The 16,333-nt window shown below is 42.5% G+C and overlaps 1 protein-coding gene across 1 annotated transcript in view; it reads right to left on the bottom strand.

Annotated features, from left to right (window-relative positions):
• The window catches only part of LOC124776461, a 93,761-nt gene extending 78,793 nt beyond the window's left edge, over nucleotides 1–14,968 (bottom strand). Inside the window, exon 1 of the mRNA XM_047251470.1 lies at nucleotides 14,817–14,968. Coding sequence (XP_047107426.1) covers nucleotides 14,817–14,907 — 91 coding nt within the window. The 5' untranslated portion in view covers nucleotides 14,908–14,968. The remainder of the gene's footprint in view (nucleotides 1–14,816) is intronic.
• Nucleotides 14,969–16,333: the final 1,365 nt, after the last annotated feature.

Here is a 16,333-nt window from a genome sequence, read left to right as displayed (position 1 = left end):
TGGAGTTGCGAGCGCTAGGACAGTTCTGTATTCGCCGCTCAGTTGTATACTCGCCACCGAATTGTGTACTTCCTAGTCAGTTGTGTGTTCATCGCAGCAGAGTAGTTGTTTGTTGTCAGCCGACGCTGACCTAGCCACTCCGACTCGAACTAGACAGATTTCTGTAGACACGGAGTTCACTACTGTGTTACTGTATCTTCGTTAATAAAGATAAGTACCGACTTTTATTTAATCAGAGTGTTTGGGTTTTCATCTTTCTGTTCACTGTTCCAGCGGACCGGTCGGCCCGCTATTAAAAGTGTGGCGGTGACTTCGTAAGCCGTTCTACAGTGAATTGCTTGTCGCTACGAACACCGCCACAAAAGTTACAGAGCAGAGGGAGGAGAGAGTGTGCAGAAGACAGTGTGGACGATGGATGAGTTGTGTTCAGGGTGGAGGTGAGCACATGGCTGGAGGCACATGGAGAATGGGGCCAAAAGGATTACAGGACTGGAGGATGTGTTGCAAGGACATATCCCATCTACATAGTTCACAGAAGTTGGCAATGGAATGAAAGATCCATATGGCAAATATTGTGAAGCAGCCATTGAAGTCCAGCATGTTATGCCCAGCAGTCTGTTCCACTGATGGTTAGTCAACTCTGCTTTCAGTCACAATTTAGCAGTAATCATTCACTTTGGTGGTCAGGTGGTTGGACATCATGCCCACATATAATGCTGTGCAGAAATTGCAGCAGAGCTAATACATAAAGTGACTGCTTTACTGGTGGCTCTGCCTCCGATGGGATAGAATAAGACTATGATGGAGCTGGAGTAGGATGTGCCAAGTGGGAGTATTGGGCAAATCTTGCACCTGGGTCTTCCACAGGGATGTGACCCATGCAATATTGGATTGAGACTGATTGTGGCATAAATATAGACCAAGATATTGCAGATACCACTTTGGGATGTGTGGTAAAAGTTATAGGTAAGGGCATTCCTCATTTCCTAGTTGTTCCAGCCTGAGATGATACTGGTTGAGGAAGAGGGGTTCTCCTGGGCAGCTGGTTCTTGGGTGTGATAGGGAGTCTAGAAACATGTGAGGATGTGATGTGGGAAATCTGTATGTGGACTATGTTTCGGGGATCATGCCTGTCTGTGAAGACCCCACTGAGATAATGTTTCATTAGTTGGGAATTAAGGGACTAAACAATGAGGAAATCAGTCTGTCAGTGAAGAGAGTGTTCATCTGGAGTTGGTGATGACAGCCAGAAATTTGATCCTATTATGAAGCCATGTACAAGTAGTAAAAGTGAAGCACTGAACACAGTACTGATGCAAGAGCTGAGAAATAATTTAAAGACAAATGAAAGTATATAAGCCGGATTGGTGCATAGGCGAGAGCAGATGAGGGGACTCCTAGTGGTCATCTGTGGTGAAAGAAACCTCACCTCATCTAAACCTCCTGCCAATTCAATTAAGGACGAAGACAGTTACAGAGTAAATAAGGACTTCTAGCTAGGAGGTGTGTAACAGTAAATGTCACAAGGCTAAAAATGTGATGGACATCAGTTGGACTGGCAGTAATGAAGTGAGAGAAATAAAAGGATCAGTAGGGAAGTGGTGCTAGGCAAGCATCCTGTAGAGCTCTGCATTCTGTCCTGATCCATTAAAGTAAAAAAAATACAGTCAAATAAGAGAACAGCAAACACTATATATCGGAGTGCTACCCCTAAAATGGAAAATAAGGAGCAGCAGAAAAATGGGGCCAATCACATCTAGTAGCATTTAAAACAGAGATGACAAAGGGAGCTGGCATAGGAGGTAGTGTCAATGGTCCCTCAAACCCAGCAAATGGTGGAGATGCCCTAGTGCTAAGTCCCTGCTTCTGCCTTGAAATTAGTTAAAAACTTAACACTAGCATCAAAAAAATGGAGAATCAGTTCAACTATCTGTCAGTCATCCACCAATACTAGAGACAAGGAATCTGGGAATACCACGTTCATAGAGAGTCAGAAGGAGACGTCATTCGACCAGGATGAGAGCTACTGTTTGTATTGCTCAGCAACCACAATGTGGGGACTGTGTTTCATGTAAAATAAAATTGTGTGTTAATCTGGTATGTGGAATATGGAGGCGACAGGATGCTGGATTTCTCCCAGGAGGAATGTATGGTTGGTTGGTTGGTTTACAAGGGGGAAAGGGACCAAACTGCTTGGTCATCATTCCCTTGTTCCTACTGTAACAATTCCACAAAGGAAAGAATAAAACAAACTAGACATACAGCACAATACTGAGAGGAAGGAAAAAACCACAAAAATGACAGAAAAGCAACGAACACTACTAGGAACAAAATAGGACAAGAAAAACACAGACACAAGAAAATAAAAGGATAAGCCAGCCACTATGCAACACATTAAAACTTCCACCTTAAAAGCACTAGGGTGGAGGACACTGAGGGACAAAGGACATGCGCTAAAACTTAGATCAAATAAGAAAACCCACCCTCACATACCAAACGTAAAACCAAATCAGCTGATGAGGTGTTGTCTGCTAAAATTAACGATAATGAGTCCGGTAACTGAAGATGATGACTCAGGGCAGCCAAACTAGGACAGTGCAAAAGAAAATGGGCCACTGTCAACTGGACACCACACCGACACTGGGGTGGGTCTTCACGGCACAGGAGGTAGCCTTGGGTCACCCAAACACGACCAATGCGGAACCGGCTGAGAATCACAGAGTCCCTCGAGAAGCCCACATGGAGGACTTCCACACATTCGTAGTCTCCTTAATGGCATGCAGTTCATTGTGCGTACTGAGACTATGCCATTCCGTCTCCCAAAGCCAAAAAACCTTGCAGTATAATAATGAATGCAGGTCAGCTATTGGAATGGCAATCTCCATAAGCAGTTTCTGTGTAGCCTGTTTCGCCAGCCTGTCATCATGTTCGTTGATTGGGATTTCAATGTGACCTGGGGTCCAGACACACACCACTGAACAACTGGACCGTTCCAGGGCAAAGGAGGACTCCTGGATGGTCACTACCAAAGGATGATGACGGTAGCACTGGTCGATAGCTTGTAGGCTGTTCAAGGAGTCAGTAAACATAAGAAATGACTCCCCAGGGCATGAATGGATGTGCTCAAGAACACAAGATATAGCCACCAGCTCTGCAGTGAAAACACTGCAGCTATCGGGCAAGGAATGCTGTTCAGTATGGCCTCTGTGAAAGTAGATTAAGCCAACGTGACCATCAGCCATCGAGCTGTCGGAGTAAACCACTTCAGAGCCCTGGAAGAAGTCAAGAACGAGAGGTAGTGACAGCAGAGAGCCGTGGGAGTAACTGAGTCCTTAGGGCCATGTGAAAGGTCCAGGCAAAGCTACGGCTGAGGTTTACACCATGGAGGTGTACATGAATGGACCTCGAGTAGAGGTGGTAAAGGGAAGGAATCCAGTTCAGACAGAAGCGATCAGGTGCAAACCTCAATTGTGAGTCCTGAGGTTGGGAAAATGAGACAGTAATTCGGATGCTCAGGAGAACAATCAATGTGTGCAACGTAAATGGAGAGAAGTTGTGCATGCCTAACCTCCAATGGAGGGACTCCGGCCTCCACCACGACGCTGGTCACCGGACTCGTCCTAAACGCCCGTCACTAATCGAACGCCACAGTGGTGCACTGGGTCGAGTAAACACAACACTGAGGGCACCGCCAAGCCATAAACCAGACTCCCATAGTCAAGGCAGGATTGAACACGGGCTCTATACAGCTGCAGCAGTGTAGTGTGATCTGCACCCCAGTTGGTGTTGCTCAGGCAGCAGAGGGCATTGAGGTGCTGCCAGCATTTCCATTTCAGCTGATGAAGATGAGGAAGCCATGTCAATCGAGCATCAAAAACTAGTCCTAAGAATCAATATGTCTCCACTACAGGGAGTGGGTCATCATTAAGGTACAGTTCTGGTTCCAGATGAAGAGTACGACTCTGACAGAAGTGCATGACACACAACACTGAGGCTGAAAACTGGAAGCCGTGGTCTAGAGCTCATGACTGCTCCTTGTGAATGGCTCCCTATAGGCGCCTCTCAGCAACACCAGTACTGGAGCAGCAGTACGAAATGCAGAAATCGTCTGCATACAGAGAAGATGAGACGAACGGCCCTACAGCTGCTGCTAGGCCATTAATGGCCACTAAAAATACAGGGTGATTCAAAAAGAATACCACAACTTTAAAAATGTGTACTTAATGAAAGAAACATAATATAACCTTCTGTTATACATCATTACAAAGAGTATTTAAAAAGGTTTTTTTTTCACTCAAAAACAAGTTCAGAGATGTTCAATATGGCCCCCTCCAGACACACGAGCAATTTCAACCCGATACTCCAACTCGTTCCACACTCTCTGTAGCATATCAGGCGTAACAGTTTGGATAGCTGCTGTTATTTCTCGTTTCAAATCATCAATGGCCGAAACACCATATCCTTAACATACCCCCATAAGAAAAAAATCTTAGATCAGGGCTTCTTGGAGGCCAGTGATGAAGTGCTCTGTCATGGGCTGCCTGGCGGCCGACGATAAGGTTTCATAACTAACCTTTTTCGTAGGACTCTCCATACAGTTGATTGGGGAATTTGCAGCTCTCTGCTAGCTCTGCGAGTCGATTTTCCTGGGCTGCGAACAAATGCTTGCGGGATGCGTGCTACATTTTCATCACTCGTTCTCGGCCGTCCAGAACTTTTCCCTTTGCACAAACACCCATTCTCTGTAAACTGTTTATACCAACGTTTAATACACCACCTATCAGGAGGTTTAACACCATACTTCGTTCGAATGCACGCTGAACAACTGTCGTCGATTCACTTCTGCCGTACTCAATAACACAAAAAGCTTTCTGTTGAGCGGTCGCCATCTTAGCATCAACTGACGCAGACGCCTAGTCAACAGCGCCTCAAGCGAACAAATGTACAACTAAATGAAACTTTATAGCTCCCTTAATTAGCCGACAGATAGTGCTTAGCTCTGCCTTTTGTCGTTGCAGAGTTTTAAATTCATAAAGTTGTGGTATTCTTTTTGAATCACCCTGTAGACAGACACTCAATACAGAGCCCCGCGAGACCCCATTCGCCTGGATATGGGAGGAACTATGGGAGGCACCAACCTGGACCCCACTCATAAAATGTGGCAAAAATATGATGTCGCCAGGTCGTGTCGTAAGCTTTTCGTAAATAAAAAAAAGACACCAACAAGGTGTTGGCATCTGGAAAAGGCTGTTTGAATGGCAGACTCAAAGGACACAAGTTTATCAGTGGTAGAGCAACCCTGGCGGAAACCGCCCTGACATGGAGCCAGTAGGCCATGTGACTCCAGGACCCGACCCAACCGCTGACACACCATACATTCCAGCAGCTTACAAAGAACATTGGTGAGGCTGATGGGCCGATAGCTATCCACATCAAGCGGGTTTTTACCAGTTTTGAGCACTGGAATGATTGTGCTCTCCCACCATTGCGATGGAAAAGCATAATCATGCCAGATCCCATTGAAGATGATGAGGAGATGTCGCTTGTAGACGAGAGCTGTTTAATCATCTGACTGTGGATCCGATCTGGCCCAGGAGCTTTGTCGGGGCAATGTGCAAGGACGCTGAGGAGCTCCCACTCTGTAAATGGGGCATTATAGGGTTCACTGTGGCGTGTAGTGAATGAGAGGACTTACCCTTCCATCCGCTGTGAAAGGCTGGGAAATAATTCTCTGATGCAGAGGCTTGAGCATAGTGCTCAACAAAGTGCTTGGCAATCACATTTGCATCAGTAGAGAACACGCCATTGATGGTAATGCCAGGGACACCTGTTGGGGTCTGGTACCCAAAAATACGTCTGACCTTCGTCCAGACTTGGGAAGGTGACACATGGCACCCAATGGTCGAGACGTACTTCTCCCAACACTCCTGTTTCAGTCTGTTTATAAGGTGGTGAATGCAGGCACGGAGCCGTTTAAATGCTATTAGGTGCTCCAGAGATGGGTGCCGCTTATGCCGCTGTAGAGACCGCCTACACTCTTCAATGGCCTCAGCAATTTCCAGTGACCACCAAGGTACTGTCTTTCGCTGGGGGCACACTAAGGAACCAGGGATCATGTTTTCCGCTGCAGCAACGATCATTCTAGTGACCCGCTCAACCACCACATTGATGGTACCATGTGGGGGAGATTCATCAGTGACAGCACAGGTGAAAGCTTCCCAGTCTGCCTTGTTTAGAGCCCATGTGGGTAGGCGTCTATGGGTATGACACCGGGGGAGTGAGGGTGATGGAGAAGTGGTCACTACTACACAAGTCATCGTGGACTCTTCAGTTGACAGATGGGGAAAGTCCTGGGCTGCAAAATGATAAATCAATGGCCAAATAGGTGCCATAAACCACACTGAAATGTGTGGGAGCCCCAGTATTTAGGAGGCAGAGGTTGAGCTGAGACAGTAAATTTTCAACCTCTACCTCGGCCAGTAAGCATGATGCCACCCCACAAGGGGTTATGGGCTTTTAAAATCTCCCAAAAGTAGGAAAGAGTTAGGGAGTTGATGAATCAGTGTAGCCAAGACGTTCAGGGGTACCACACCATCTGGACGGAGATATACATTGCAGACATTTATTTCTTGTGTCGTCCTTATCCTGACAGCCACAGTTTCAAGAGGTATGTGAAGGTGCACAGGTTCACTACACACCGAGTTCAGGACATAGATGCAAACTCCACCTGACGCTCTATTATATTCACTATGGTTCTTGTAATATGCCCTACAGCTGCGGAGGGCAGGGGTCAGCACTGCCGGGAACCAGGTTTCCTGGAGGGCAATGCAGAAAGTAGGTATAAAGCGTAACAGCTGCCGTGGTTCAGACAGGTGGTGGAAAAAAACTGCAGCAATTCCACTGGAGGATGACGTTACCGTGAGGCAGGGAAGGCATGAAACGCTCAATGAGGCAGTTTACGCCTCAGGGCCACAGCTGCCACCAAATTAGTTCCTGAGCAGTCTATATCGATTGTGTCTGAGGGTTCGGCGGACACCAGAATCTCCACCTCACCCTCATATGCAGAGCTTGTAGGTAGCAGTGGTGTGGGTGCCACCGTAATTTCTTTGTTTTTGAGGGGCTTCTTTTTGGATTTCTCTTACTGTTCCTTGGGTTTCTCTGGCTGGGAGGGCTTCTTTGACTCAGTCTCCAGGACTGAGGAGGATCATGAAGCCCTAAGACCAGCTGCTTTTGGGCACTTCAACCACTGGCAGGTGTCATCTTTCCCGCTAGTAGAAACCTGGGAAGGGAGGGACCCAAGGGACCTCTTCCCAACGAGAGGATCCGAAGAAGACTTCTTCTGGATGAGGACTGATGTCCCCGATGGTTGGGGGCGGGGGGGGGGGGGGGGGGGGGGGGGCAGTGCTCCCAAGGTAGGTAGTGCAGGAACAACAGGGAGGGAAGTGGCCCCCACCATTAAGGGGGCAGGTGTAGTCTTACTGCTCTGAGAGCCAACTGGAATTGACTGAATGGATGGGGCTAGAACTGTTCTCGTAGCGGCGGCATAAGAAGATGTCAGAGATACAGGATGTAGGCGGTCAAATTTCCTCTTAACCTCAGTGTAGGTCAGTCAGTCCAGGGTCTTGTATTCTGCGATTTTACATTCCTTCTGGAGAATCCTGCAGTCTGGTAAGCAAGGGAATGGTGCTCTCCGCAGCTGACACACATGGGAGGCATGGCACATGAAGTATTGGGATGTGATGGACGTCCACTGTCACAACATATGACACTGAAAGTGCAGTGGGAAGACACGCCTGAACTTCCAGCACTTAGTACCGCATCGGGAGAGGGATATATTGCTTGACATTACACCGGTATACCATCACAATGACCTTCTTGGGTAATGTATCACCCTCAAAGGCCAAGATGAAGGCACCAGTGGCTACCCGATTATCCTCTGGACTCCTATGGACACGCTGGATGAAATTAACTCCTCGTCGCTCTAAGTTGGCGCACAGCTCAGCATCAGGCTGCAAAAGAAGATCCCTGTGAAATGTAATACCTTGGACCATATTTAAGCTCTTATGGGACGTGATGGAAACGCAAACATCCCCCAGATTGTCCCAGTTGAGTATTGTCCATGATTGGGCAGCAGATGCTGTTTTTATGAAGACTGACCCCGATCGCATTCTGGACAATCCCTCCACCTCCCCAAACTTGTCCTCTAAATGCTTCACAAAAAACTGAGACTTCGTCAACATGAAGTGTGTCACATCAGATCTCGTACATACGAGGTACGGGGGAGTAAGTTTCACTACCACCTGCAGCCTGGCATTACTCCCATGATGTGGCCAGAGAAGGGAACAATATGGGGTCATACTTCTTCACATTGTAGTTAGACGTCAACCACTTAGAGACTCCTGGATTGGACCATCAGCAAGAGATGACGTACTATGCTTCACTGTGTGTCATCCGCCCTGATGCCACCCACTCCGACCAGGGGCCCTCCCCATGGGCGCCACCCATCTGCAGCAAAGCCACCTGGCAGGATGGCCATTGCCATCGTCCCAATGCCCCAGGGTGATGGGCATCTGCTCCTTGGCATACATGGGGACTTAATGGCACAGGCATCAGCAGAGCGATCCCTGTGTAGACAGGGGGCTACAACCAACAGGGTACATGACAGCCCCACCACAACAGACTGGCTACTGTGATGGATATCAGGTGCAAACAAGCAAACAAGTCCATTATCGTCAGCACAGAAAACGATACTGCACAGTGGATGGAGGGAAATGCATCCAGGAGGGTGACCTCGCCCAACAGCTGGAGAATGAGCGGAAGTGCAGATCCATGTCGATGAAGGATGTGAGAAGTCTCAGCACATGATGGACATGATGCATCATGTAAGGCACCCTTCCCCAATTGGCTCGCTCTTCACAAAAATTTAGAAGAATGGAGGTCAAACTCGACAGGGGACCATTACATAAAGGCCAAAACGTGTGAGATTCCTTTTAGTCGCCTCTTACAACAGGCAGGAATACCTCATTCTAACCCCCGGACCCACGCGAGCGGGAGGGGGGGACGTATGGAGGAGCGCTATAGAGCAGTGGTCTTCTAGAAAGTGCAAAATTTGTTAGAGGTTACATTAACCCACGAGATGACATTCCATCTCTGAGTAAAAAGAGGTGTTATTTGCAAACATAAATCAGCACCTGTGATTGATAAAGTGAATGTTGGATGAATAATCTCTCCTCTAGCTGAATGATTAGTAAGTTCACTCCCTGGGATGCTTACACAACTTGAGACACAGAGAAAGACAACCGAGCAGGAAGCATGACTAAGGTCAATGAGATGGGTCATTCCATGTAAATGAGGAATCATTATAAAAAAATAATTTTTTCTGTGGGAATATTTTCCCCTGTTACTTATGTAGGTTGGGCATTGAATTTTGTTGGCAAGATAGATTTTTCCCTCCAAAACCTATTGTTTACTTGTGAGAGCCATTGTTTTGAAGATTATATTGTTGAGTTTGTTCATGCGGTAGATTTGATCAATTTCAAGGTAAGAAAAAAAAATCATGAAATTTATAATAATTCTTTATGGTTTATAAATCACTTTAAAGTGCATAACTTCTTCTTCTTTTTGGTATATTTATAGAAGCAAACAATTTAAGCATGATAAATACAAAAACATTTATATAAGCTAACCCAAAATGTCTAACATGAGTTACCAAATGTCAATTTTTAAAGATTTTCACAAAATACATTAAAGTACAGAAACTTATATTCCATGCTGTCCTTCACATAAGTGTACTTGATAATTTGGTGTCTCAAATAAATTTCCTCCTGGAAGCCTTCTCCTGGTACAGGATATTTAATTCATGTAACGTGAGTTACCTTTATTTATGTAATGTGAAATACCATAATTTTTTGTAGGATTAGTTATAATTTTGAGCAGTCACATTGGTTCTGAATTACATACAACACAACTAACAATATATTTCAAAAAGTTTAATGTATATTTATCTCCATATGTCACATACAATCCCATAGGGAATATCTATTTCTATTTTATAACAATTTGCAATTTTTGCAGAACGTCTTTAAGTGCAGCTGAAAAGATGAGACGAAGAAGGCAGAAATTAAAGATGAAGGCAGATATGAAGAGTATAAAATCAAACACAAGGAAACTATGAAAAAATTCAGGAAAAAGAAGCAGGAACAGGAAAAATGTTTGAGTAAAAGAGAACAAGAAAGGATTGCTGCAAACACGAAACGGAATGTTAGAGAAAGAGTTGCCAAGTACAGGAAGCGGCTAAAGGAAGCATCCTCGGCTACACCAAGTAGTTCTGCCCCTCCACCATATAAAAATAGGTCTTCATTGGGAAAAGCCATATCAAAAGTGAAACGCGTACTTCCAGCATCACCCAGAAAACAAAAATGTGTTATTAGGAGATTGTATCATACATACGTTGGACCTTTAGAAGTAGAAAGAGTCTCTAAACAAAAAATAAGTGATGAAATAATGAGTGCAGTGAGCAAATTCTATGAAAGGGATGACATTAGCAGATAGGCCCCTGGACGCAAAGACATTGTGACTGTAAAAGATGAGAAAGCTAAGAGTGAGTTGCAAATGCGACACTTTATGTTTTCTTTGAAAGAAGCCCATGCAATGTTTTGTGAATAAAATGGCAAAGTGATTGGTAAAAGTAAATTCGCAAAATTATGACCCAACCATGTAATGCTTGCCAATAAACTTCCACACAATGTGTGTCTCTGCAGATATCACGAGAATTTCATCTGTGCTATTAACTCTCTTCATAGCATAGTACCTCAAATACCTAAGTACACCAGTAACTGGCCAGAATTTTTTCTATGTGCAGTGCCTACAGCCGATTGTTGGTTGGGAAAGTGCATGAAATGTAAAGATTTATGGGCAGTTAAACTTCTCGATTTATGTACTGGTGTACAAGAGTACGGCGTGAAATGGTATGTGTGGCAAGAGAGTGATGACAGAATTTTGAAAGCAGAGGAAGAAGGTACACTACAGAATGTTATTGATCATATTCTTACCATAGGACCTAAATTTTTGGAGCACTGCTACTTTAAGAGAGAACAATCAAAGAACTGACAGAGTGATAAGGAATCACCACTATCTTCTGTGATGCTAACTGCTATGATGCAAATCGATTTTTCTGAAAATTTTACATGTGTAAATCAAGATGAAATTCAAAGTGCACATCGGCAGCACAATCAAATTAGTATTTTTACTGTCATGATTTGGCAGTCAGGTACTTCTCAACCCTACGTGTTGGTATCTGATAATCTGGACCACACAAAAAACACTGTCGTTTCCTATGTTGATAGGCTTCTTGAAGAACTACCAAAAAATATTAGAGAAGTTACAATCTGGTCAGATGGTCCTGCTTCCCAGTTTAAAAACAGGTATATTGCAGAGACTATAAAAGTTCTAAGTAAGAGTCATGCCAAAAGAATTACATGGAAGTACTTTGCAACTTCTCATGGGAAGGGGCCAGTGGATGGAATTGGTGGGGCTGTCAAACGCCAAGTTTGGTCTCTTGTGAAAAGCTGGAAATTTGTTGTAAACAGTGCAGCAGATTTGGTAAAAGCATTGTTAAATTCTTCTTCTAATGTGACAGCAGTTCTTATGGGTGAAGAAGACTTTAGCCAAAGAAGCAAAAAACTACATCTCTCAGCCTTAATCAAGAACTGCAAGACTCTCTTGAACATTTCTAAAATTCATCACTTGGAACTCTATAATAATGAAGTTGTGGGACACACCACTTCATCAGTTGCAGAGGAAAACACTAACAGAACAGAAAAATCACTAGACATACAAGTAGATGACTGGGTGGTGGTAAAATATGACAACTCATATTTTTCTGGTAATGTTACTAAAATTGAAAATGGTGAGCTTAAAGTTGATGTTATGATGAAAGATGGGAAATTTTGGAAGTGGCCTGAAATTAAAGATGAGATATACTACACTAAAGACAAGGTTGTCAGAAAAGTGAACCCTCCAAGTGTTGTAAATTCCTGTGCTTATTTCAAGTTTGACTGCGATCTGTGACAATGTAACTTGAGTTACTGTATGTTGTAACGCGAGTTACCTGTTCATTGTTTTAATCTTTATTTTATTGGAGATTAAATGTTTGGAACTTTGTTAAAATACTTATCAGATATTCTGGTATTGTATGTAAAACTTATAAGAAACATTCACATAAAACAGAGCAGATTTTTGTATTTTCTTTATCATATGCAAAAGGCATTTCTTGGAAATGTAATTTGAGTTACCAAAAATAATTGTAAGATTTGGTTTTATGAATATAGTAATGTAACAATTATTGTGATAAAGGTTTACAGAGCATTCTGTATAAACTATGTTTTGAGGCATAAAAATATTTAATAGAAACATTTCCTTCTGTTGATTGTCCAAAAATTATAATATAAATATCACTTTGTAACGTGAGTTAGCATGGAATGACCCAGATCATCAATAGCATATTTTATAGAATGATAACAGTAATACCAATCAATGGCCTGGAGACACTCATTGAGTCACTACAAATTAAAAGGGGATCAAGGGAGCTCTGTTTAATAAAATGTAGGACTCCGATAATGGCTATCAATTCCACCATAAAAACTACACACATTCCCGGCAGCAAATGTTGTTCCTGACCAGTGAGGCATGTAAAGCACACAAGGATTGTTCAGAAAATTCCACACCATTCATAATTTTGCACCAATGGTGCATTGGAACAAAATGTGGTTGGCATCCCTGCAAATTCCTGTGTTTAACTTTTAACTGCCGGAAGTTTCATTCTTGTATACCTTTAGCTGTCGTTCAGTGCTGTATTGAGTAGACCATTGTGTCACACACAGTTTGCAAATTATGAGATACGTGATAGTTTGACACGAAAAGCAGTCTGCTTTGCTTAGTTTCATTCGCTGATGACATATGGTATCATATTTTGGAATAACTCTTCCCATTCTCAAAGGATATTTTTTGCTCACAAACAGGTGGTTCCAGGCTTAAATTTGAAAACCTCTTGCCGATCCCTGTTCATTAGTCTGGGTGTTCTGACATTGCTTATTCCCAAGAATTAGCAGCTTCCACTCAGTTAATGCTAGGAGGAAATCCAATCTGCATTTGGATCACACTTCCTTGACTCTTGTACAGAAAGGTGAGCAGTATACTGCTGCATCCATTTTCAATAGAATACCACAAGAATTCAAAGATCTTAGCAGTAATCCACACATTTTCAAATCGAAACTGAAGAGTTTCCCCATGGGTCCCTCCTAGTATTTTGTAGAGGAGTTCTTTGAAAAATTAAACTGATTCCAGTGTTATACTGTTGATTGTGTTTATATAAACTTATGGCTTTTTTTTTATAAATATTTTATTTTATCTGTAATTACTTTTATGTTGTGATTTAATGTACTGGTATGTTCCAAGACATTGGAGATTTGCTCCTCAATTCAGTCCTATGGAACTAGACATGTAAAATAAAATTTAAAAAAAAATATTTAAAAGCACACAGGCCTTACTCTCAGAAAGAAGTTACTGAGAATGTACGTTTGGAGCAAAGAGTGGTACGGTATTGAATCACTGATCTGTGGGACACCAGATAGGTCTGATAAGGTTGTCGACAGAATTAATGAAGAAAGGAACATGTGGAAAACATTGACAGAAAGATAGGACATGTGTTAAGACATCAGGAAGTACTGGAAGTAGATGCAATGGGTAAAAAAGTGCAGGGGAAGACAGAGACTAGAATACATGCAACAAATAAATGAGGATGTAGAATGTTAAAGCTACTCTGAGGTGAAGAGGCTGACATAAATGAGGAACTAAAGGCACATTGCACAAAACTACTCAGAACACTCAAGAAAACAGCTAGTTTCAGGGAGAAGGGCCACTTTCAAGAGTATTTCCAAAATAAGTGCGTGAACTCACTTTTAACAGTGCCCAAATCATTGACAAGTGATGGCATATATATGAAGTATGAAAAACAGAAAAAATTCGTATGTTCCAGAATGTTAATGCAAGAAGAAAGGAAAAAATGGAAACACTGGAAGACAGACATAATACATCAGGTTCTTAAACGCTGGACAAAATGTGTTCAAGAAGCGAGCAAAAAGTACACAAGTTGAGGAATAAATTTAATGTTTTACTTCAAACAGTGTTGGGAAGTAATAATAAGCCCATTATGATGGCTGCATACTCCGAAATTGTATGCTGTGACAAACACATGACAGCATACGAAATACTAGTTTTTGTACAAGGGCATGACTATAACACACAACGTTCTAGACTCTCTCTGTTACAATGTAAAGATTAAGATATACGCTTTCAGAAAACTGTAGCCACTAAATATTTCTTAAATTACCTTCGTACAGTGTGATTTATCAGTACAAGGCACAGGAGTGAGTCAAATGCATATAGAGTGGGTTGGCGAATTGATGCTTTACAAAAACAAGCAGGTATGTATGGAACCACAATCGGTCAGAAAACAATGTCACAGCAAGGCTCTTTCTCGCGGATTTGTACAATGGGCAGAGTCTCTGTAAATATTACTCTTTCATGTCTCAAAAATTAACCGAAATGGCAGTTGTCAAAAAGTATTTTATACACTCTACATTCCTGCGATACTTTTTATTACATTTCCACATGTCAAATCAAAATGTAAATAATTTTTCTTAAAGTTTTAAATTGTTTAAGAAGTGTCAACGTGCATACAGGTGATTGTTTACAGCCTGGCAAAGTTATGAAATACTGTCTATGACAAGCACGAACGTTTAGCAAAACATAATTACCAGTGATGGATGCATCGCACAGAGAACCAAATTTATTTTGAGCGCTATTAAGCGCTCTTTGGATATTGACAAAATCTTCGTTGAATTCCATATTTCCCTATGATTACATAAATTCCCGCTTCACACTTTCAAATATGATAGGTACAGACCCAAAGACGTTCAAGTTTGAAATTACATTGCAAAGATACAAACCGCTTAAAGATTAGTTGGCGCCATGGAGGTAAGAATTCTTACCTCCATGGTTGGCGCCATCGTCTAACACAACGATACAAAGGCGACCTCAACTAACCTTTTCTATTCTGCCAGTAAATCCCAGAATCTTTAAAGATTCCCACTCTCGTCTATAAAACAGCTTCAAACTTCTGATTCTTTACAAATGACTTAATATCTGTCGTGAAGCATGTACGGGAGAGAAGTTTTAGAAAGGTTTGAAATTAAGCCCTCCCCCCCGCCGCCGTAAACGATCAAACGTATTTGACAAAATCGTCTTATCTAGCCACGGATTTATCACGCAAGGCCGTACAAGTCCAAACAATGTTTGTCAGTTTAATCTCACGATGAAGCAGGCGCTATTCGTGTTCGTGTGTATTTTGGGCGTAGTGAGTACCGCCGCAAATGCAGACAAAGCAGTCCTGGCACTGACTTTGGCATTGTGTTTAAAGAAGAAGAAGAAAACAATACTCTGGTATAGGAAATGGCTTAAAATGAGAGATTTACCCATGAAAATATGCTAAAGGAAATATTACTGTAACAACCCGATGATTACTTCAACTTTCTCCGAACGGACAATGACCCTTTTTAGAACTTATTAAATCCCTCCTAAAAGAGCAAACGTGGCTATCAAATTCGCCCTTATCTAGCCACTGATGTGTCAAACAAGCCCGTACACGTACTAAGAAAGCTTGTCAATTTAACCTTTCCTGAAGCAGACACTTTTCATGTATACTGTGTTTTGACACTAGTCGGAATGGCTACAAACGCAGATAAAGTATTTCTAACATTGACTCTGGAACTGTGTTTAAAGAAGAAGATAACAAGACGCTGGCCACAGGAATGGTTTAAAATGAGAAATATGCAACTGGAAACCCGTTAAAGGAAATGTTTTACTCAGAAGCTGATGATTGTATCAACTTTCTGCGGATGGACAGTGAAAATTTTAACGACTTGTTTAGCGTTACTCCAAACTCACGTTGAAAAAGACGACACAAGTACGAGAAGAGTTATTCTCTTCTACTCGTCTAATGACAGGTCATTTAAATACCGCAACATATAGCCCACATCGTCGGTTGAAGAACTGCAGAACTTTGATTTCTTTTACTTCATTCCAATCCGCTTGTATGTCACTGTACGCGTGTAATATCGATTTTGTTCATAATCTCGTCATACGTAGTATATGGTTGCGAAAGATATGGTAACTATGCCTTTTGGTAACTGTTAGTGCAATTTTGTTTTATACGTGACAGTAGTTCCATGGTAGTGGAAACTCATGATACAATGAGATCAACCGCAATAAAATA

The sequence above is a fragment of the Schistocerca piceifrons genome, chromosome 2 (genome assembly GCF_021461385.2).
Source record: "Schistocerca piceifrons isolate TAMUIC-IGC-003096 chromosome 2, iqSchPice1.1, whole genome shotgun sequence".
In the NCBI taxonomy this organism is placed as follows: domain Eukaryota; kingdom Metazoa; phylum Arthropoda; class Insecta; order Orthoptera; family Acrididae; genus Schistocerca; species Schistocerca piceifrons.
This window is presented reverse-complemented; position numbering and strand designations above follow the sequence as displayed.